Source organism: Eumetopias jubatus, unplaced genomic scaffold (assembly GCF_037043125.1).
Source record: "Eumetopias jubatus isolate StellerSeaLion01/CBP00866 unplaced genomic scaffold, mEumJub1_p1.0 scaffold_10, whole genome shotgun sequence".
Classification (NCBI taxonomy): Eukaryota; Metazoa; Chordata; class Mammalia; order Carnivora; family Otariidae; genus Eumetopias; species Eumetopias jubatus.
The window spans coordinates 59,482,697-59,504,119 of record NW_028274816.1 but is presented as its reverse complement, the minus strand read 5'-3'; the positions used below and the strand labels follow the sequence as shown (position 1 = coordinate 59,504,119).

General features: G+C 41.2%; 1 protein-coding gene across 4 annotated transcripts; it reads left to right on the top strand.

Annotated features, from left to right (window-relative positions):
- Positions 1-379: 379 nt before the first annotated feature.
- ZNF577 (zinc finger protein 577) lies at positions 380-20,967 on the top strand. Of its 4 annotated transcripts, none has more exons than XM_028091395.2 (6): positions 380-465; positions 1,702-1,793; positions 8,343-8,542; positions 11,304-11,430; positions 11,897-11,992; positions 17,922-20,966. In XM_028091395.2, exons 3-6 carry the CDS (start codon positions 8,528-8,530, stop codon positions 19,277-19,279), a joined length of 1,596 nt encoding a protein of 531 aa, XP_027947196.1. In that variant the 5' UTR covers positions 380-465; positions 1,702-1,793; positions 8,343-8,527; the 3' UTR covers positions 19,280-20,966. The 4 variants fall into 4 exon arrangements, with proteins under 4 accessions (XP_027947196.1, XP_087883932.1, XP_087883933.1 ...); XM_088027806.1 differs by having other exon boundaries at positions 7,492-8,542; XM_088027807.1 differs by lacking the exon at positions 380-465 and adding an exon at positions 491-543.
- The last annotated feature ends 456 nt before the right edge of the window (positions 20,968-21,423 follow it).

Below are 21,423 nucleotides of genomic sequence, written 5' to 3'. Positions count from 1 at the left end.
TCCCCTCCAACTGTTGCTCAGGCTCGGCTCGAGCTCCCTTCCGGTGAACTTCTACGCGGGCCGCGCCCACTTAGCTTCTCCCTAGTCTTTAAGTGAAAGCTCCTTAAACCAGACCATCTCGGCCGGCCCGAGTTCCTGAGACGCTAAGCTGTATATGCACCGCCCCTGGTGACTTACAAATTCGGGGCCCAATGGCTAAAGTGGCCTGGAAATAAAGTGAAATAAAGCGTTTGCGATAGCTTCTCACCGTCTAGTGCCGTCCCGCGAAAGGCGCAGAGAGAGGACGCCCCCCGCAGGGCAGTAAGTGGGGAAACCGCAGCTCCTGGCAAACAGCCTGGAGCCGGCGCTGCAATATGACGTCACAGAGGCCGAGCCTCGCGCCAGATTCCGGGTCTCTGGAACAACGCACGTTGGCCCTCGTCGGCCGCCATCCTCGGCGCTTCTGCGGGCCTGTCAGTCGTTGAGGTGGGACTCGGGGGCGGTAGACACTGAGGCAAAGTGCTTGGGGAGGTCTCCAGCGGTGAAGATCGAGGTTATCGCCAGGTCGTTGTCGGTTCTGGGAGTGTTGGGGGGCCAGGGAGAGCGCCTTGGGTTTTGGGGTGTTTTTGTCTCGTCCTGGAGCGCGTGGGGAGTAGGCGTTGGGGGAAGCGAATGGGAAATCTCGCTGGGGGCTTGTGTTGAAGGATCACTTGGGCGTTCCCTGTGGAGGGGGAGCTTGTGAGCTTCCGTGTTGGAACGAGAACTTGGGGAGAGTAGCGGTATGGGGCGTCTGGTTGGGGGAAGCAGGAGTCGTGTCGCTGTTGGGGACAGCGTTTGGGGAGTTCCGTTGTTGATGCTTATCGCATCCTTACTTTTAAAGCTGGGGTTTCTGGCCTCTTGCGCCCGTGTTTACTGTATATTCTTTTTTTTTTTTTTAGATATTTATTTATTTATTTTTATTTGCGAGAAGAGAGAGAGCGGGCACAAGAGGGGGTAGGGTCAGAGGGAGAAGCAGACCCCCCCGCTGAGCAGGGAGCCCGATGCGGGACTCCATCCCGGGACTCCGGGATCATGACCTGAGCCGAAGGCAGTCGCTTAACCAACTGAGCCACCCAGGCGCCCTGTTTACTGTATATTCTTGCACAAAATATGTTTTCATTTTTATTTCCGACCCATGTAATGACATGCTCAAACTCCTAATAGTCCAGAAAATGACTCTTGTTAAATTTTAGTGTATTTCAGTTTTGATGTTGGGATCAGTTGTGTAGGTACTGGTATAATTTTACACATTTTGAATCTGATATCCTGTTACTAACTCTTTGGAAGTTTTCATCTTTCTTTTCTTTTTTTTTAAACTATTGCAGGTATGTTCTGTTGCGCAGGTGCTTTAATTTGGGTAAAACTGATGGGGGTATAGGTACATCACTTTCAAGGAACACGTGATGGATTTCCTTTAACACAAGTATTTTGTTAACTTGACTACCTGTGGTGGTGAATTTCCACACGTGTTTTAGACATACCTGTTTATGTTTATTCCTAAATAGTTTATACTGTTGTAATCGTAAATGGTGTGGGTTTTTTCAGTATGACCCCACTTTTTGTTTCTTCTAATTTTATATAATGCGCAAAAGCAAAAATTTTAACAGATATACTTATTTTGTCCTCTTAGTCTACTAATGTTACTGCCACTAGCTTATACATTGATTCTTTTATATTTTCTAGTTGAGTATTTTTGTTATCTGCAAATAATTTTGGCCAGGTGGCAAGTGTATGAACTGTGGAGTAAGAAGAACCTGCTTCTGCCTCTGACTTGGGTAGGTTAATGTCTGAATTTCTTTATTGGTGAAGAAAGCTGTCATAATTCCTACTACATAGAGTTGTTATGAAGATTAAATTAGCAAATATTCTTTAAGTACAAAGTGTAGTGCCTGGCACCTAGTATAGTTGGAATAAATGGTAACTATGGTTTATCAAGTTTTTATTCCTCTTTCTCAAAGATTTCCCCCCCCCCGGCTTTATTGAGATATAATTGATGTATAACATTCTGTAAATTTAAGGTGTACAATGTGTTGATATAATACACTTATATATTGAAAATAATTACTACCGTAGGTTTGCTAACACCTGCATCCTGTCACATAATTACCATTTCTTTTATGTGGTGAAAACATTTAAGATCTACTCTCTTAGGTTTCAGTTATATAATACAGTCTTAACAGTAATCACCATGCTGTACAATGCAGCCCCTCAAATAACTTTAAAATTACTTTCATTTATATTTTTCTTCTCTCTCTTTATTTAATATTTGATTTATAGATTACTAGATTTCCCAGTGTCTTATATTCCTGGAAGAAACCATACTTGTCCATAGTGATTTGTTCTTTAAATATGTGGCTGGGTTCCATTTGCTAATATTTTATTTAATATTTTTGCATCTAGAAATAAAAAGATATCTTGGATTTGCTTCAGAATAATCCTGTGGTGAAGGGAGATGAGTGGTGATGTAGATAATACAAAATTAGGTGTGAGCTGATAATTATTGAAGGCACATAATGAATATGAGGAGTGTGATTATACTTCTCTTTCTTTTCTCTCCTCTCCTCTCCTCTCCTCTCCTCTCCTCTCCACACGTGGGCAGAGACAGAGTGAGAGAGAATCTCAAACAGGCTCCACAGTAAGGAGCCTGATGTGGGGCTCAGTCCCATGACCCTGAGATCATGACCTGAGCCGAAATCAGGAGTTGGATGCTTAACCGACTGAGCCACCCAGGTGCCCCTCCTCTTTCTTTGTACATAGGGTTTTATTATACTGTTTCTTCTTCTTTGGCTTGAACTTTTTCATAATAAAATTAAGAAATTTTTGTTCCTACATTTATAAGTGAAACTGGTCTGTACTTTAAGAGTATTTTTCAAGTATAACACTAAAAATGAAAAAACAGGATATTGTAGCACTCTAGGAGCCCCATCTCATCCTAATCTCCTCCCTTCTCTCCAGAGGTAATTATTATCCTAAAAACATCAGATTTGCCTGGCTGTTAACTTTATACAGATGGAGGGGCACCTGGGTGGCTTAAGTTGGTTAAGCATCCCACTCTTGATTTCAGCCTAGGTCATGATCTCAGGGTCGTGGGATTGAGCCCAGCATTGTTGGGCTCCCTGCCTGCTTCTTCCTCTCCTTCTGCTGCTCCCCCTGCTTGTGCTTGCTCTCTGTCTCTCTCAAATAAATAAAATCTTAAAAAAAAAAACACAACTTTATACAAATGGAATCATAGGGTACAGTCCTTTTGTATCTGGTTTCTTTTGCTCAATATTTTGTGAAATTCATCTAATTTTTTGCATATAGCAATAGTTCATTTTTTTCATTGTTGTATTCTTTGGTGTGATTATACCCCAATTTATTTATGCATTCCACTATTAATACACATTTTGGTTGTTACTGGCTTGTGTCTATTACAAATAATGCTGATACGAACATTTTTGTACATGCATTTTGATGCATGATATACTTAGTAGAATTCCTGAATTGTAGGATATGCTAGATACAAGGAGAAATGACAAATGCCCAGTCATAATGGGAGGTTCTTAGCATACGTCACTCAGTAACAGAGAACAAGGAGAAGAAAAGCTAGAAGGCTATAGTTTAACAGCGGTCAGCAAAGTTTCTGTAAAGAGCAATAAGAGAGTAAATATTTTAGGCTCTGCAGGCCAGATAGTCCTGCACCTGCTGAACTCTGCCATTGTAAGATGAAAGTAGCCCAGAGAATACATAAACAAATGGGTATGGCTGTGTTCCAGGAAAACATTATTTACAAAAACAGGTCACCAACCCACTATACTGCCAACCCCTAACAATTAGAATAACATAATTAACAAACTTGACCAGTGTAAAACACTCCCCGCAATGATTTTTCTCAAATGCACGTAGAACAGTTATAAAAATTTAGCATATGGAAAAAAAATTTAGCATATGGTGGGCCATAAAGCCAGCCTAAACAAATTTCAAAGGATTGAAATCATACAGAATACTTTCTCTGGCTACAGTGGAATTAAACTTACAAAGCAATATCAAAATGATAACTAGAAAATCTCCCATTTTTGGTAAGCATACCATACATGTCTAAATAATCCATGATTCAGAAAAAATTAGTGGAAATGTTTTGAATTGCATTTTAATAATCCTACATCTCAACTTTTGTTTAATTCAACTAAAGCAATCAGTGGAGGGAATTTAGACATGTATTAGAAATAAATATATTGGAGGGGCACTTGGGTGGCTCACTTGTTTATACACACACAATGGAATATTATTCAGCCATAAGAAAGAAGGAAACTTTGCCATTTGCAGCAACATGGATGGACCTTGACGGCATTATACCAAGTGAAATCAGAGAAAGACAAATACTGAATGATCTCACTTATATATAGGGAATCTTAAAAAATGAAACAAAATGAAAAAACCGAGTTCATAGATATAGTGAACAGTTTGGTGGTACTAGAGGCTGAGGTTTGGGGGTAGGTGAAATGGGTGAAACGGGTCAAAAGACATAAACTTCCAGTTATAGAACAAATAAGTCATAGGGATGTAATGTACAGAATGGTGACTATAATAATATCATATTGCATATTTGAAATGTTATAACTGGTGACGAATGTTAACTAGACTTATTACGGTGACCATTTCATAATGTATACAGATACTGAATTGTTATGTTGTACACCTGAAACTAATATATGTCAATTATACCAAAAATAATAATAATCCCAACAAATAGTATTTATATATGTAAAGGAATGTTATCATTTTTCATGTGTCATTTTCATGTCAGTTTCAACCACTGACTAAATTTTTTCAGTACAGTTAACACACAATGTTACATTAGTTTCAGTTGTGCAACTTAGTGATTTGAGGAGTTTTGTACATTACTATGTTCATCATGACTAACTCTTATTTTTGAGTCTTGTCCATTTCAATTACTTGAGTTTTCTGGGTCTACAGTAATACTGTGCAAATGTTGTTAATTTATTTTCTTTTCTTTCATATTGATCACTGCTATTTGATTCTTCTCTCTAACGACATGGTAAGACCAGTGATGAATGAGAATGGTGGTACTTACGCCTTTCCATGCTTCATAAGAGTGCTTCCAGCATCTCACTGGCTCTCCACTGGGCGTGTAAAGTGATTTTATTTGCTTTGCTTTGCTTTTGTTTTGCTTTAGATGTTTTTCCTTTTTTCCTCTTGTCTTTTGGAAAGAAAGACAGTGTGACTTCCAACTAACATGTCAACTACAAGTCCCAACTCCATTCCTTCCTCTTCATCCCTAGAAGTAACCTCTAACTTGAAATTTTACATTATAATAATTTTTGGACTTTAAGTGTGTTATCTCCAAACTATATATTCTATTTCTGTGTACATTTAAGAAGTTTATGCAAATGGTGTTACACTTGATGTATCCTTTTACAAGAGATTTGTAGGATTTTATTTTGTTCTTGTTTTATCAGTAAGCTGTTTTTTTCTCCCAACACTATTGACATCACATGTGTGGGAGTTTGTTCCCACACCAGCCAATTCTCCCAACTCCCTGGACAACAACTGGGTGTCCTAAAATTCAACTCAGTTTTGATGCTAACTACCGGGAATTCATGCAGATCCCACAGATTAAGGGCTCAGTTTCACAAGGTTGACCACACTTCAGATACATGTCACTATTCCCAGGTTGCCCCTTGTACTTCTAACTAGCTGGCTGTAAATCAGGGGTTTCAGGGTCACCTGGGTGGCTCAGTCGGTTGGGTGTCTGACTCTTGATTTTGGCTCAGGTCATGATCTCAGGGTTGTGAGATCACCCGGTATTGGGCTCTGCAATCAGTGGAGGGAATTTAGACATGAATATAGACTCCCAGCTGGGAGTCTGCTTGAGATCTCTCTCTTCCTCTTCCTTTGCCCCTCCCCCTGTTCTCTCTCTCAAATAAATAAATCTTTTAAAAAAATAAATCAGGGGTTTCTACACGCCCCCCAAGGTCAGTAATTTGCTAGAACAGCTCACAGAACTCAGGAAGATACTTTACTTACTATCACCAGTTTATTACAAGAGATACAAATGAACAGCCAGATGAAGAGGTACATAGAGTGAGATCCAGAAGGGTCCTGAGCACAGGAACTTCTGTCCATATGGAGTTGGGGTACACCACCCTCTTGGCACCACCTGAGTGTTCAACTCAGAAGCTCTCCAAACCATGTAATTTAGGAGATTTTGTTGATTATATAGGCACGATTATATAGCCCACTGATGATTAAACTCAGTCTCCAGCCTCTCTCCACTTCCCAGGGGGTGAGGCTGAAAGTTCCAACCCTCTAATCATGCCTTGGTCTTTCTGGGGACCACCCCCTATCCTGAAGCTATCTGTGAACCCCCAGCCACCAATAATCTCATTGGCATATCAAAGCTACTCTTGTCACTCCAAGGATTTTAGGAGCTGTGTGCCAGAAACCTGACACAAAAACCAATTATCTGTTTCCCATTGTACCATAATGTCTAAGGAAGTAGCCACTCCGTTCCTAGGCTATAATAGGTTTGTAACAAAAGGAATACTGAGTTTTATGAGCTACTTTTTCAGTATCAATTTAGGTTTATCTCTTCTAACCTATTAATTTATTTTATTGGCTACTGTTGACTGCCATCCTGACATCCATGCCCCTTTTATTAAGAAAATCCCTATTTTATTTAGACAGCCATCCATCTAGGAACTTGACCTTAACCTTAGTTCAGTAGGAGATGCAGATTAGTCCTACCAATCAGGGTAGTTCCATTGCCATTTTCAGTTTCATTGCTATGTTCCAGGCATGGACATTTGATGCAGCTCTGCTCTGTTAAGTGTGAGGGAAAGTCTGCCAAGCAGCTTCTGGGAAATGGTTGAGTCCTTGATCTCCAATCCTGGAGGTCTCAGTTGTAAACTCATTCATGTCTAACCCCCTCTTCCTACCTCTCTCCTGCCCATGTGGAGTTCTACATTTGAGTTGTATACCATTCTTTTTAGGCTGGCACTGCAAGTAGACTAGACTGAAGGGCCAAGACTGGGATCAAGCATTGTCAGGATTAGACATGGGGGTGGTAGGTATCCTTGTTTACTGTGTTTACCAGTTGGCCAGAGAATGGGTCAGAGATGAGCTCTCTGGGTATGGAGGGTTCAAGAGAGCAAGAGAGTATTTGAGAATAATTTGCTGCCTTGCAGGGTGAAGCAAAATTCAAATTGACTTCATGGTATTGGTGTCCTCAGAGTGTGAGTTTCTAGCATGACTCCAGGGCTTGGCCCTTGGGGAGACTGATCTCTGACCTGCGGCTGCTGAGGCAAGGATTGCTCTGCCTTTGCATTCTGGCTTGTGTGGGAGGAGCTGGCTGGGTGTGCATAGTAAATATTACAAGAACTGGTTCCAGGGGTTCTGTTTTTGCAACTATGACCGTATGGCCACTCCGTGGTATGATGTGCTAGGGAGTAAAGTTCTTTTTTTTTTTTTAAGATTTGGTTTATTTATTTGAGAGCGAGAACACAAGCGGGAGGAGGAGCAGAGAGAGAGAAAAGCAGACTCCCCGCTGAGCAGGATGCCCAACGATGCTGGGCTCAATCCCAGGACCCTGAGATCATGACCTGAGCTGAAATCAAGAGTCGGACACTTAATCGACTGAGCCACCCAGGCGCCCCAGGGAGTAAAATTATCAAAGTGCATGAGAAAGAAAAAAAAATTGTATTGTGAGGCCATTGGAAAAGGAATATGCCATAATGGAGAGAGGCAGATGTGGAGTCAGAGTCCCACATTGCTACTTAGGGAGGATGTTAACATGGACAGCACACTTCACCTGATCAAGCCTCAGCTTACTTATATTTAAAATGGAGATCATGCTTACCTTATAGAGTAGTATTGAGGATTAAATAAGACGATGCTCATGATTTTTATAGTCCCTTGGTCTTCGAATAGGATAATTGCTCCAGTGCAATAAACAGAAATTTTAGGAATGTGTGGGCACAGTTGGTTTTAAGGCAGTTTCCAGAGCCACCACTTGTATCCATTATCTTTCCTAAAATTGATTTGTGTAAGAACTTGGCTACAGACAAGATCATGAGCTGGGTTTTTTCCCTATCTCTTTCACATCCATTCTAGTCTAACTTTGCCCAAAAAAGGGGGGGGGGCATTCCTCTTGCCCATCCCATGTCTTCTTACGGAGCACGGCCCCATGATGTTAAAGCATTCCTGGTGTTAAAGAGACAGAGGGAATGTTGGAGCCTTTTGTTAGAGTAAGTCTGCATGGCAAGAGAAAGCTGGGGTCCCAGGTACATATCCTCTTACGGTTGAATTTGCTCTTGAATCCACAGGTTCTAGTCTACAGGAATAAGACATTATCAGTACTGGAAGAAGGAGGAGGTCCCAGGCTTAGGAGATCATCATTTCTGGCAGCAGCCTGACCTGAGATATCTGACCATAACTTCCAGGCAGGCCAGGGGCAGACAGAAGACAGCATATCCTGCAGTTGCTAGCCCTTTCTTCAGAATAGGAGAACATGACCAAGGCCCGGGTAAGGCTTATTTTACCTATTTTTGTCCTTTGTTTCCCAGTGGATTTGTGGAAGCTTCTAAAACCCAGTCTGGGGGTGTCTGGGTGGCTCAGTCTATTAAGCATCTGCATTCAGCTCGGGTCATGATCCCAGAGTCCTGGGATAGAGCCCCGTGTAAGACTCCTTGCTCAGTGGGGAGCCTGCTTCTCCCTCTGCCTGCTTCTCCCCTTGCTTGTACTCTCTCTCTCTGTCAAATAAATAAAATCTTTTTAAAAAGTTAAAAAATAAAACAGTCTGATAAAATGAAACAGTATATGTTGATAAAAATCAGGATCTGTCAGAAAATAAGTTTAGGCCATATTAAAATCTGGGCAAGTTAGGAAGCAAGATATATGGGTCATAAGATTCATACAAAGCCCTTAAGGATGGAACCGAGGTAAATGACTGTGTAAGATCTTATGGGCTGGCTTAGCTTTGAATTTGTGTCTCATTTCTTGGCAGCTGTAATAACAAGAAAAACATGAAATAAGTTTCATGATTTGTAGTGTCTGTGAGGAGAAAGCAAACCAGTTCTTCAGGGAAAGTAATTTCATTGCTCTTAGTGCTTAAGAAATTTCTTTTCCTAGCTCTTCACAGAGATTTTGTGGTAGACAGTGTCCTCAATATCAGTCATGTAATAAAGGCATAAGATGTTTCCTTTGGCTTTTTCTCATTGTGTTCTTCAGAGTAAGCTAAGGGGATAATGCCAAAGCAGAACTTGATTGGACAAAATTCTTCAAAAGCAGTGCACCTGGACAGTAGAATCTTCTGGCAGTCCAACACTTGAGCCCGGAATAAAGCCTAAATTATTTAATAGAATGAATGGGCTGCTTGACCTTTGAGTGGTCCTCCATGAAGAAGAATTCTGCCATTTGGCAGAAGACAGCTGGAAGTTCCACTCTTTGATAACAGCTTGGAGTACAGATAGTGGCAATGCTCCCTTTACACCTTTTCAACCGCAGGTTCAGAGAATGGAGACAGAGTCAATTATTCCTGGTCTGCTCTTTGTATTATTAATTACTTAAATGATGCGTGGCTACATTTGCATGTAAAAGATTGAAACAAAAAGAAGTATTTACACCAAAAGAGAATATCCCCTTTCACCTCTTCCTGCCCAACCTCCAGCCCAAGAGGTAACAGATGTTAATAGTTTGGGTCTCCAGTCAATCTCTTTGTATAATTGACATGTGGTAGAATATATTTATACACATTTTTATATGCATCAGTATATATACTTATACATATATAATTGTATATATTAAGATTTTTTCGTGTGTCTGGGATCATATTATATATACAACTTGGGGACTTGATTTTTTTTTTATTTAAGAGAGTACCTTGAAGATCATTGGCATTAATAGGTTTACATCTACCAAATTGTTTTTTTTTTTAAGATTTTATTTTTAAGTCATCTCTATACATAACGTGGGGCTTGAATTTATAACTGCGAGATCAAGAGTCATGCTCTACCGACTAAGCCGGCCAGGTGCCCCACTACCAAATTGATTTTAACGTTTGCATAGTATATTATAGCATGGAGGTACTGCAGTATATCCTCAGCTGCTTTTTTTTTTTTTTAAAGATTTTATTTATTTATTTGACAGAGAGAGACACAGCGAGAGAGGGGACACAAGCAGGAGTGGGAGAGGGAGAAGCAGGTTTCCCGCGGAGCAGGGAGCCCGATGCGGGGCTCGATCCGAGAACCCTGGGATCATGACCTGAGCGGAAGGCAGATGCTTAACGACTGAGCCACCCAGGCGCCACTGCTTTTTTTTTTTTTTAAGGTTTTCCATTTTATTTTTTAGAGAGAGAGAGCTCGTGCGCTCATGTACACAAGCAGTGGGTAGGGGCAGAGGCAGAGGGAGAGAGAATCTTAAGCAGGATCCATGCCCAGTGCGGAGCCCAACTCAGGGCTCAATCTCACGACCCTGAGATCATGACCTGAGCTGAAATCAAGAGTCGGACACTTAACCAACTGAGTCACCCAGGCACCCCCTTGTCTGTTTTTGATGGATGTGTAGATATGGATAGTTTTTCACTGTTACTATTTTTTTTTAAGATTTTATTTATTTATTTGACAGAGAGAACACAAGTAGGTAGAGTGCAGCAGGCAGAGAGAGAGGGAGAAGCAGGCTCCCCACTGAGCAGGGAGCCCGACGCGGGGCTTGATCCCAGGACCCTGGGATCATGACCTGAGCCGAAGGCAGACGCTTAACCAACTGAGCCACCCAGGCGCCCCAGTTTTTCACTGTTATAAACAAATAATGAACATTCTTCCTCCACATTGTTTTGTTTCTGCAAGTACTTTTTTTTTCAAATATTACTTTAGTACTCTTTTAGGCTAAGAAGAACTAACTAGTAGAATTCCATGGTGGTGTTGTCTGAATGTTTGTGTCCCCACAAAATTCATATGTTAGAATCTTAACCCCCAAAGATGATGTATTAGGAGGTGGGGCCTTTGGACCAGGAAGTGGGCCCTCACCAGAACGCAATCATGCTGGCCCCTTGATCTGGGACGTCCCAGCTTCCACAACTGTGAGAAATAAATTTCTGCTTTTATAAGCTATGTAGTCTGGTGTTTTGTTATAGGAACCTGAGTGGACTAAGACACATGGTCCTGTGGTATGTGAAATAACCCACAGTGTGCATAACTTATCAAGGGAAAACGATTAGAACGTCTTCCTGTCCCTCTTTTCTGCATCATCTGTTCCACCTTAGATTGCATCGGCCTCTGTTGTTACAGGCATCATTATCATTTGAGGATGTGGCTGTGGGCTTCTCGTGGGAGGAATGGCAGTTACTGGCTCCATCTCAGAAGGACCTGTACCGGGACGTGATGTTGGAGAACTATAGGAACCTGGTGTCAGTGGGTGAGGACAGCATTATCTGTTGCCTTTTCTTTCTCATTCAATAAAATCGGTAGTGTCCCTGAAATATCTCCTGGTTTGGACTAACACATTGTAGAGAACAGACTTTTATTCTCCTCTTTGGCACTAGAGTGTATATGCTCTCCCTTCCCCAGGAAAAGGATTTTGCTTTACTGGGATGCCTGGGTGGCTCAGTCGGTTAGGTGTCTACCTTCAGCTCAGGTCATGATCCCAGGGTCCTGGGATCAAGTCCTGTATCAGGCTCCTGCTTCTCCCTGTGGCTGCCACTCCCCCTGTTTGTGCTCTTTCCTTCTCTCTCTGACAAATAAATAAAAAATATATATATATTAAAAAAAAAAGGATTTTGCTTTACTGAAGTATAAATGATGTACAAACTTTCTCCAGTTTTCGTAGATTCCCCAAGCTTAAATACTTGGTGTCAAGTTTTCAATGATTTCCCATTTTACAGGTTATCAAGCTAGCAAACCAGATTCAGTCTTCCAGTTGGAGCAAGGAGAACCACCATGGATGGTAGAGGGAGCAGCTCAGAGTCAAACCTGTCAAGGTGAGTGAGTGAAAACCAAGAAAATGGGGAGAAAGGACACTAAAACTCCAGTGGGCCAGTGAAAGGTTAACACTTTGGAAGTGTTGTGTGGAGAACTTTTTTTTTTTTAATGATTTTATTTTATTTATTTGTCAGAGAGAGAAAGAGAGTGCTCACAAGCAGGGCGAGCGGCAGGCAGAGGGACTAGCACGGTCCCCACTGAGCAGGGAACCTGATGCGGGACTCGATCCCAGGACCCCGGGATCATGACCCGAGCCGAAGGCAGACGCTCAACCAACTGAGCCACCCAGGCGCCCCTGGAGAACTTTTCTTATATCAGTTGGCGACACAAAAATCTGAGCAACTCCTTTCTGTATCGTTCTTCTTTATTCGGGCTGTTCTTTGCCTGCTATTAAAGGTTGAGGTCTTCCTTTTTTTCCTCATTTCTAGATCTGATTACAGTCTTGGCTCATGTAGGATCCAGATTGCTTACCTGGTTCCCTCCTGCCCAGCTTGTGCCTGTCTTCTACCTTTCCTTTTTTTTTTTTTTTAAAGATTTTATTTATTTATTTGACAGAGAGAGACAGTGAGAGAGGGAACACAAGCAGAGGAAGTGTGAGAGGGAGAAGCAGGGAGCCCAGTGCGGGTCTCGATCCCAGATCCTGGGATCATGACCTGAGCCAAAGGCAGACGCTTAACGACTGAGCCACCCAGGCGCCCCTACCTTTCCTTTTCTGCAGTGTTCCCACCTCCTGTTCCTCACCGACTTGCTCCCATACAGATGGCTTTGCACTTGGCACAGTTCTCGTCTTCTGCACATCCTTGCCCCTTTCAAAAGGGCTGAAATCCCTGACAACCCACCTCACCTGAGGTCATATAAAACCTACACGTATCGGGGTGCCTGGGTGGCTCAGTTGTTAGGTGTCTGCCTTCGGCTCGGGTCATGATCTCAGGGTTCTGGGATTGAGCCCCGCATCGGGCTCCCTGCTCCGCGGGGGGCCTGCTTCTCCTTCTCCCACTCCCCCTGCTGTGTTCCCTCTCTCGCTGTGTCTCTCTGTCAAATAAATAAATAAAATCTTAAAAAAAAAACAAAAACAAAAAAAAACTACACGTACCTTTTCGCTTAGGGCACCTCAATCTATTCAACCTTTGCTTCCCCAACTTCCAGGTTCTGGGTTTTTGTGGGTTTTTCTTTCTTTTTTTAATCTTCTGCTTGATTCTCATATTAAAAGTTTCATTCATTCTCAAGGCCTAAGCTCTCTGTTCTCTGCTGGAGAGTCCCAAATTGACCTTTTCTACTAACGTCTAATCCGCAGTGTAATCCCGTATGTTGCCAGCCACCAGGGCAGCTGCCCTTTGATGTCCCCCTTCCTGTATGCAAAAGCAGAGGTCCTCCTTTCCCCCAGATAATGTCTTCACCGTCATAGAGTTTATTCAGATATATTTGAAGAGTTAAGCTCTCTGTACTCTGACAGTTATTCCCAGGTTGACATCTCCCCTTCTGTGGCCTGATCAGACCTCTAATTCAATATTTTGCCAGCACCGAGGATAATTATCCTGGGAAGTCCTCTTTCCTTCAGCTTTTGTGTTGCAACCTGAGATCATTTTTCCTCCTGGTGAATCCTTTTACTCCTAGTGCATTTTACTTAGGTTTTGCTGTGCTGCTGTACACATTAGGTGCTTAGTTACCTGTGAGTTGCCTTGAATTTTCTGTATTATTTCTGACAGTCTCTGCTATTTCTATTAGATTTTATCGTTTTGAGAAGGCCTTAGGGAATTGCACACTCTCAATTCCCACGTCGGAGTAGGCTGTGATCATTTAGTCTTGCATTGCACCTGTTGCTACACACATTGGCTGTCTTCAGAGGTTCAGTGAGTCCCTTTTAATGGTATGGCTGCATTCCTCTGTGGGCAGGGGGCATTAAAGTGGTGGAACTTGATGAGAAAACAGGAGGAGTGAGAACTGGTTAAAAAAACAAGAGGTCCACATACATTTAGAGGTTGAGAAGATAAGAACCCAGCTGGATAGAGTGAGAAGTATGGGGGCTATGGTAGGAGAGTCAGAAAATGTCCCAGAAACAAGTGACAAACTTATTCCAAAGAGGAGGAAGTGATATATTTTATTGAAAGCTGCAGGTCATATAATGTCCAGTAAGCTGAGGACTGGCATCTGTGCATTTGATTGTGTTGCATTTTTACGGCCAGTTACCGCCTTCCTTCACCTTGATCTCTTCTTATCTCCACAAGTTCCAGTGCACACTTGGAACTCCCTCTTTTCTAATTTTTCTGTATTTTGTGTCTACACTGCACTGACTCAGTCATGATCACACGTTTTATTGTATTGTTTTATGGTGGGTATGAGGCTTCTTTTTCCATATAGAGAAAAGGCCTCTATGTTAGTCTTCCTTACTGCATGTAGACTACATAATTATTCACGGACAGCATCATTTGCTTCTGTTTGTTACTCACATCTTGAAAGTGGTCTTATTTTGTTTTGTTTTCTTTTTAAATTTTGTTTTTAAATCAGGGATGTGTGTAAACTACATGGGAACTTTTTCAAACCACAGGCTTTGTCTTTGGAGATTTGGTTTCTAATCTACTAGATATGGGGAGTGCCCTGAGCATATGAGCTTGGAAAAACTTAACCAGGCCAGCTGTGCTTTGATCCGTGTAGTTGAAGAACTGCCACCCTACTGCACTCTAAAAGAGTTGGATCTAATGAAGGACAGAATACCTTCCAAGTGTCAAAGTCCCATTAAAATTTTTAGGATTTGATTATGAGGCATAGACAGGGGCTGTTTTTGCAAAATTAGAGAAAATTGAGCTTTGGTAAAGTGTTACAGAAAGAATTAAAGTGATTTTTGGAAGAATGATAAAGTAATTTCTGCAAGAAAGATAGTTGAATTTCAAGTCAAAATGATGTGGGTTAGTAAAAAGATTTTAGAGGTAGAGTTGAGGAAAGCAATGTGGGAGATTCTTAGTACCTTGGCCTATAGGAGACTATATGAAAGGAAATGGCTGATTATTGTGGACTTTATATTAATAATTGGCTTAGAAAGTGTGAATTTGGTTCTGTTTTAATTTTTTGTGCTATTTGTAGATAGTCTTGCTTGATAGCTTGCTTGAGTCTTGCTTGATAGCTAGGGAGTAGCATTGAAACATAGGGAGTTACAGCTTGGAGTTCTAGGATAAATGGAAGATAAGACAGGTCGATGTTTTGATCCTGGATGGGGAATGAATCTCTTAATTGGTGGGTGACAGACGATGTAGGAACAGAGATTAAGGAAGAATGTGGCATTAGCTGAAAGAAAATTTGGGGATGAATATATCAAGTAGATTATAATGACAAATATGGATATGGTTTATATGGATACAGATGACCTGTATCTGTGCTGTCCATTGTATTGGCCTCTGGCCACATGTGGCTACCTAAGTTTAATTAACATTAAGTAAAATTACAGATTCAGTTCCTCTGTCACTCTGGTCACCCACATTCAAGTGCTCAGTAGCCACACGCGGGTAGTGGGTACCATAATAGGAAATACAGATACAGAACATTCCCATCATTGCAGAAAATTTTATTGAACATCATAGTACGCAGTTATAGTATGATTAAACTCATTGGAGAAGGTGATGTTTCCACTGTTCACTACAACTGTACTCTTCTCTGGGACAAGGGCAGATGGCACAAGGACCTTTTCTTTTTTTTTTATTAGAGAGAGAATGTGCACACGCATGAGCAGGGTGGGGGGCAGAGGGAGAGGGAGAGAGAAAGAGAGTCTTAAGCAGCCTCCACACTCAGCACCAAGCCAGATGTGGGGCTTGATCTCACAACCCTGAGATCATAACCTGAGTGAAATCAAGAGTCGGACACTGAACTGACTGAGCCACTCAGGTGCCCCTAAGGATCTATTTTTAAATTCTAGATGGACATACATGTGTCTGGGTATATTGGACTGGGTGAGGTTGTATCATTTTTACGTAGAAAATTGAAGTGTTGACTACAGTATCAGTCTAAATAGGTGATTGGTGTTTTATATAAGTTAGTTTTGGTGTGCAGGTAGAATGAAAGGGGAAAGGTTTAGTAACAAGGCAGTTGTTGAGTATTTTACCTCAGTAATCTTGGGATGAGATGCTGTCGGTCCTACTTTCTGAATTTCTGATTCCAGCCCTTTGTTATGAAAACCCACATTGTTTATGTTTGATCAGCATTTGTTTGATGTCTCTGGATGGGATTTTCAAATTCTCTTTGCATATTCCTCTCCCAAAACTCTTAAGACTTGGAATCCATGAAATTCTTGTTCTGGGCCTCCCCCTTTCTCTGTCCATTCTTCCTACATTATCTCACCTGATTCTGTGTAGTCAAAATAAGTACTGTTTATATACTGATGACTTAAAATTGTTATCTGAAGGGGCGCCTGGGTGATTAAGTTGATTAAGCATCTGACTCTTGATTTCAGCTCAGGTCTTGATCTCAGGATTGTGAGATCAAGCCCTGCATTGGGCTCCGTGCCCACTTAAAAAAAAATGTTATCTGAAGTCTAGAACTTTCTCCACACTCATAGATCTAACCGGATACTTCATATTTGTACATGAATGTATATATTGTCTCAAGCCTGATGTGTCCCTCAAAATGGAGCACTTGAGTCCCCACATGTCAAACCTCTCTCCCTAATCTTCCTCACCTTATTAAATGGCACCAGCAGCTACACAGATACGTAAGCCACATCCTGAGAAGCTATCCTTGATGATTCCCTTTTCTTCCTCCGGCATTCATTCTTACAGTGAGCCGTATCTTTTCCTCCTGTCATTGTCTTTCCTTTCTCTGTACTGTGTCCTTGTTCTTGTACGTTTCTCCATCTCCATGGTGGTCAGCTGATGCTGCTGTTACCTCTTGCTGAACTCTGCTGTATCCTGTTGTGTATATTCTCTCAACAACTTAATCTCTCCAGTTCATTTTTCATACAACAGCTATGTGATTATTGGTATTTTGGGAAATACTAATTCAGAATGGGTTGTATTCCTTCCGAAAAATGTTCAGTGGCTTATGGCCATTGCTCTTAGCATAAAACCTAATTTCTAACAAAGTCTTCCTACATCATCTATATCTTCTCAATTCTTCCACCCTTTTCAAACTTAGCTATTTCCACTTCACTCAAGCTCAGGATAGTCCAGGTACACCAGCCTTTTTTTTATGTTTCTTGATTATGCCTAAATTTTTCTGCCTCTGGGTTTTTGCATTGGGTGTTCCTTCTTGGAATGTTCCTCATCAAGTTATCTGCATAACATTGCTCATTCTTATCCTATGATGTCACCTTAACTTGCCTTGTCTCATGGATGACTATTTTATCTAAGATTAACCTACCACTACTCTGTCATCTCCTTCATACATACTATTTTGCACTATCTGTAATTCTTTTATTTCTTTGGTTACTCGTTGATCCCCTCTTCCCCCATCTTGCTCTCTCTCGTTACTAGAATGACAGCTCCATGGAGAAAAATTAAATAAGTTGCCTTAGTGTAACTGATATATTCTAATTCTAATATTCTAATATATTATTCTAACCTTCAAATATCATATTGTAATATATTCCTAAACACCAGCACGTTCAGTATTTGTTGGATGAATGGATCCATCCCCTCCATCTTGTTTTGTTCTATTCCAGTCACTGTGTGGTTCTATTTTTACTTCTGTCTCCATTTTGCAAGGTCCTATTTGGAAAGAATCCCAAGTTATATTTATTCATTGTAGGCTATCCAGTGTTGTTTCTAAAGTAGCTGTTCTTCCCTTTGCTGTTTTATAATATTGTCTTTTTTCACAGAGCATAGGGTATATTTCTCTTAGGGATCTTATAAAGAGCTAGCCCAAACCATGGCAAATTTTTTTTTTTTTTTTTTACATTTTCCCCCCTAAAATTATCATGGATGTTTTCATTGTTCTTTTTCCTAGAAGAAATATGGGAGATTGACCATATGCAGTGGCACCCAGAAAACCAAAACGAGAGTAAAACTTTGGAAAGATATCAGCAAAGTAATGCACTTGGAAACAATTTCGATTTATGCAAAAGTCTTGTTCCTTTAACACAAAGACACAATAAGTTTGGCTCACATTGTAAAAGTTTGAAATCACATTTAGGTTTTGTTATCCAGAATAGAAGATATGCAGGAGAGGATTCTGATGAGGTTAGTGGATGCGGGAAATCATCAGTCTACATCCAGGAGGGTACAACTCTTACTGGACTTAAATGTCTTGGATCCATTAAACCCAGAAGCACTAAATCACAGCTCAATGAACATCAAAAAACTTACACAGAAGAGAAGCCACATGAATGCAGTGAGTGTGGGAAAGTCTTCTCCAGGAAGGCACAACTCATTAGGCATCAGAGAACTGAAAGAGGAGAGAAGCCGCACGGATGCAATGAATGTGGGAAAACATTCATGAGGAAGATTCAGCTCACTGAACACCAGAGAACTCATACTGGAGAGAAGCCCCATGAATGTAATGAATGTGGAAAAGCCTTCTCCAGAAAGTCACAGCTTATGGTACATCAGAGAACTCATACAGGAGAGAAACCCTATGGATGCAGTGAATGTGGCAAAGCCTTCAGCCGGAAGTGCCGGCTCAATAGACATCAGCGATCTCACACAGGAGAAAAACTCTATGGATGCGGTGTGTGTGGGAAAGCCTTCTCCCAGAAGGCATACCTCATTGCACATCAGAGACTTCACACAGGAGAGAAGCCTTATAAATGCAGTGAATGTGGAAGAACTTTCTTTTTTAAGTCGGACCTGACCAAGCATCAGAGAATTCATACGGGAGAGAAACCTTATGAATGCAGTGACTGCGAAAAAGCCTTCCGGAGCAAGTCAAAGCTCATTCAGCATCAGCGAACTCATACCGGAGAGAGACCATATGCATGTAGTGAATGTGGCAAAGCCTTTGCCCACATGTCAGTTCTCATTAAACATAAGAAAACTCATACAAGAGAGAAAGCTATAAATTCACTGAAGGTGGAGAAACCTTCCTCAGGGAGTCATAGCTCTTTATACATCACTGAACTTGCACAAGAGCAAAGCGAGATGAATACAGTTCCTGTGGAAATACCTTCTTTGGGAACTCAACCATTGTTAAACCTCAGTGAGTTCCTCGGGGGTAGAAATGTAGTGTTTGTGGAACAGCCTTTTCTAAGAAGTCAGGCCTTAGTAGATAATAGGGAATTTGCACAGGGAATAAGTCTTGCAAATGCAGTGAATGTGGCAACACCTTCAGTAATAAATTATATCTTATATGTTACAGACATTGTGTAGGAAAGAAAATCTCTGGTACCAGAATGTATCTGATACCAGAAAAGCCTTCAGCAGGAATCCTCCACACAGTATATGTCAGAGCTCATTTTGCACATAAATGCTATGGATGCAGTGGTGGTGGAGGATAAGTCTGTGAGAATTTAGACTTATTAAATTTCTATGAAATCCCACTGGGCAGAAATGCAGCTATTGTGGGGAAGCCTTTTCCTGGAGGTGATATCTCCATTGGTATCAAAGAATTCCCACAGGACCAGAACGTTAGGAAAGAATGTGATGATGTTTTCGGTGATAAGTTCTACCTCATCACGTCAGAGAAGTGTAGAAAGATACCGCTAGAGACACTGAATATGGACAACATTTTCAGTAAAATGTGGAAGAACTCATAGGAGAAACCCCTGAACACAATAAAAGATGGAAATTCTAAAATAGGAATTCTATTGCCAAACTAATGTGTCACAATTTTATACCTTGGGAATCTGGGAAAGACTTTTCTAATAAATGAAATCTTGGGCACTAGGAATTGCATTATGTAGCAAAAACCTATGAATATAATGAATACGGAGATACAACTTTATTAGTCTCTTATGGCTGCTGTAACAAATTACCATACATTTGGTGACTTAACACAGTATTATAGCTCTGGAGGTCTGAAGTCTGAAATGCATCTTGCTAGACAAGGGGGTCACAGGGCTGCATTTCTTTCTGGAGGCTGCAAGGAGAAGCTGTTTTTCTTTGTCCTTCCAGCTGCTAGAAGTTGCCTGAATTTGTGGTTTGCAGACCCCTTCCACCTTCAAAGCCAGCAGTGGCCAGTCAACTCTTCCATCACTCTGACACTGAACTCCTGCCTCCCTCTCCTACATTTAAGGACCTCTGTGACTATATTGGGCCCACCCAGATAATCCAGGATAACCTCCCTATCTTAAAATCAGCTAATTAGCAACCTTAACTCCACCTACTACCTTGATTCCCCCTTATACTGTGAAATATTCCCAAGTCCTGGAGATTAGAATGTGGACATCTTTGGGGGGCCATTATTCTGCTTCCTTCAGAACACCCTCTGGCACCCAATTATTTGTCTATACTACATGAAAATACATTCACTCTCTCTCAGCACCACCAAATGTCTCAACCTATTATAGTACCAACTCAAAGTCTAAAATTCCATCTAAATCTTCTCGGCTCAAAAGCTTTAAATCAAGTATTGGGTGAGGCTCTGGGTATGATTTGTCTTGAGGCACAATTCTCCTCTGTGAGGCTGTGAAACTCTAGAAACAATTCATATGGCCCTAAAATACCTAATTGCATCTTTTACTTTAAATGCCTTTTGCCACGTAATGTAATATATTTACAGGTTCTGGGGATTAGGACACGAACATCTTTGGGAGGCCATTCTGTCTACCACAAAAACATTAGATTTCGGAGAATTCATACTACAGTAAATTCCTACCTAGCCTTTAAATAAATGTAGAGAAGCGTGTTCACAGAGTAGTAATTATCTTTGATAATTATGGTCCAAATACAGTAACTTTTTCCCTACAGTCAGGGAATCTTACGCCTGTGTCATTAGATGTGACAAGCATGGTATACTATTGAAATATGTAAATCAAATGATGAACACTGGAACTCATAAATGCCCTAAAGGAACATGAGCTTTATGTGCTGCAAATGCTGCCAAATGTATTTGTATCTATTCTGAAATTGTATAAATGAACATATCCTATTCTGAGTATAGAATGCATATTCCATAATGCACCTAAGTAACAGAATTCTTCACAGCCAATTCCAACAACCTCTTTTCTTTAACAGTAAATGTTTAATGTATATACTCTCACTAAATAACAAAAAAATAGACAAAATATATGAATGGCCTGTTTTCAGACATTGGGTAGTAGGGAGATCAGCACAGCTAACTCAAGAGAAAGGAAACAAATGAAGGGAGCCTTATGACTACCTCCCCAGCTTACAGCCTGGAGAGAGTTTCCATTCTGTAGCATAGGGAGAGGGAATCCAATCAAATCCTGGCAGTCTCTCCAAACTGAGGCAGAGTTCAGGGTTTGGAGAATTCAAGGTGGCTCAAATTTATGGGGCAGGTTACAGGAGAGGAGAAAGCTGCACCCAGAATGAGCACATTCCTCCACATGATT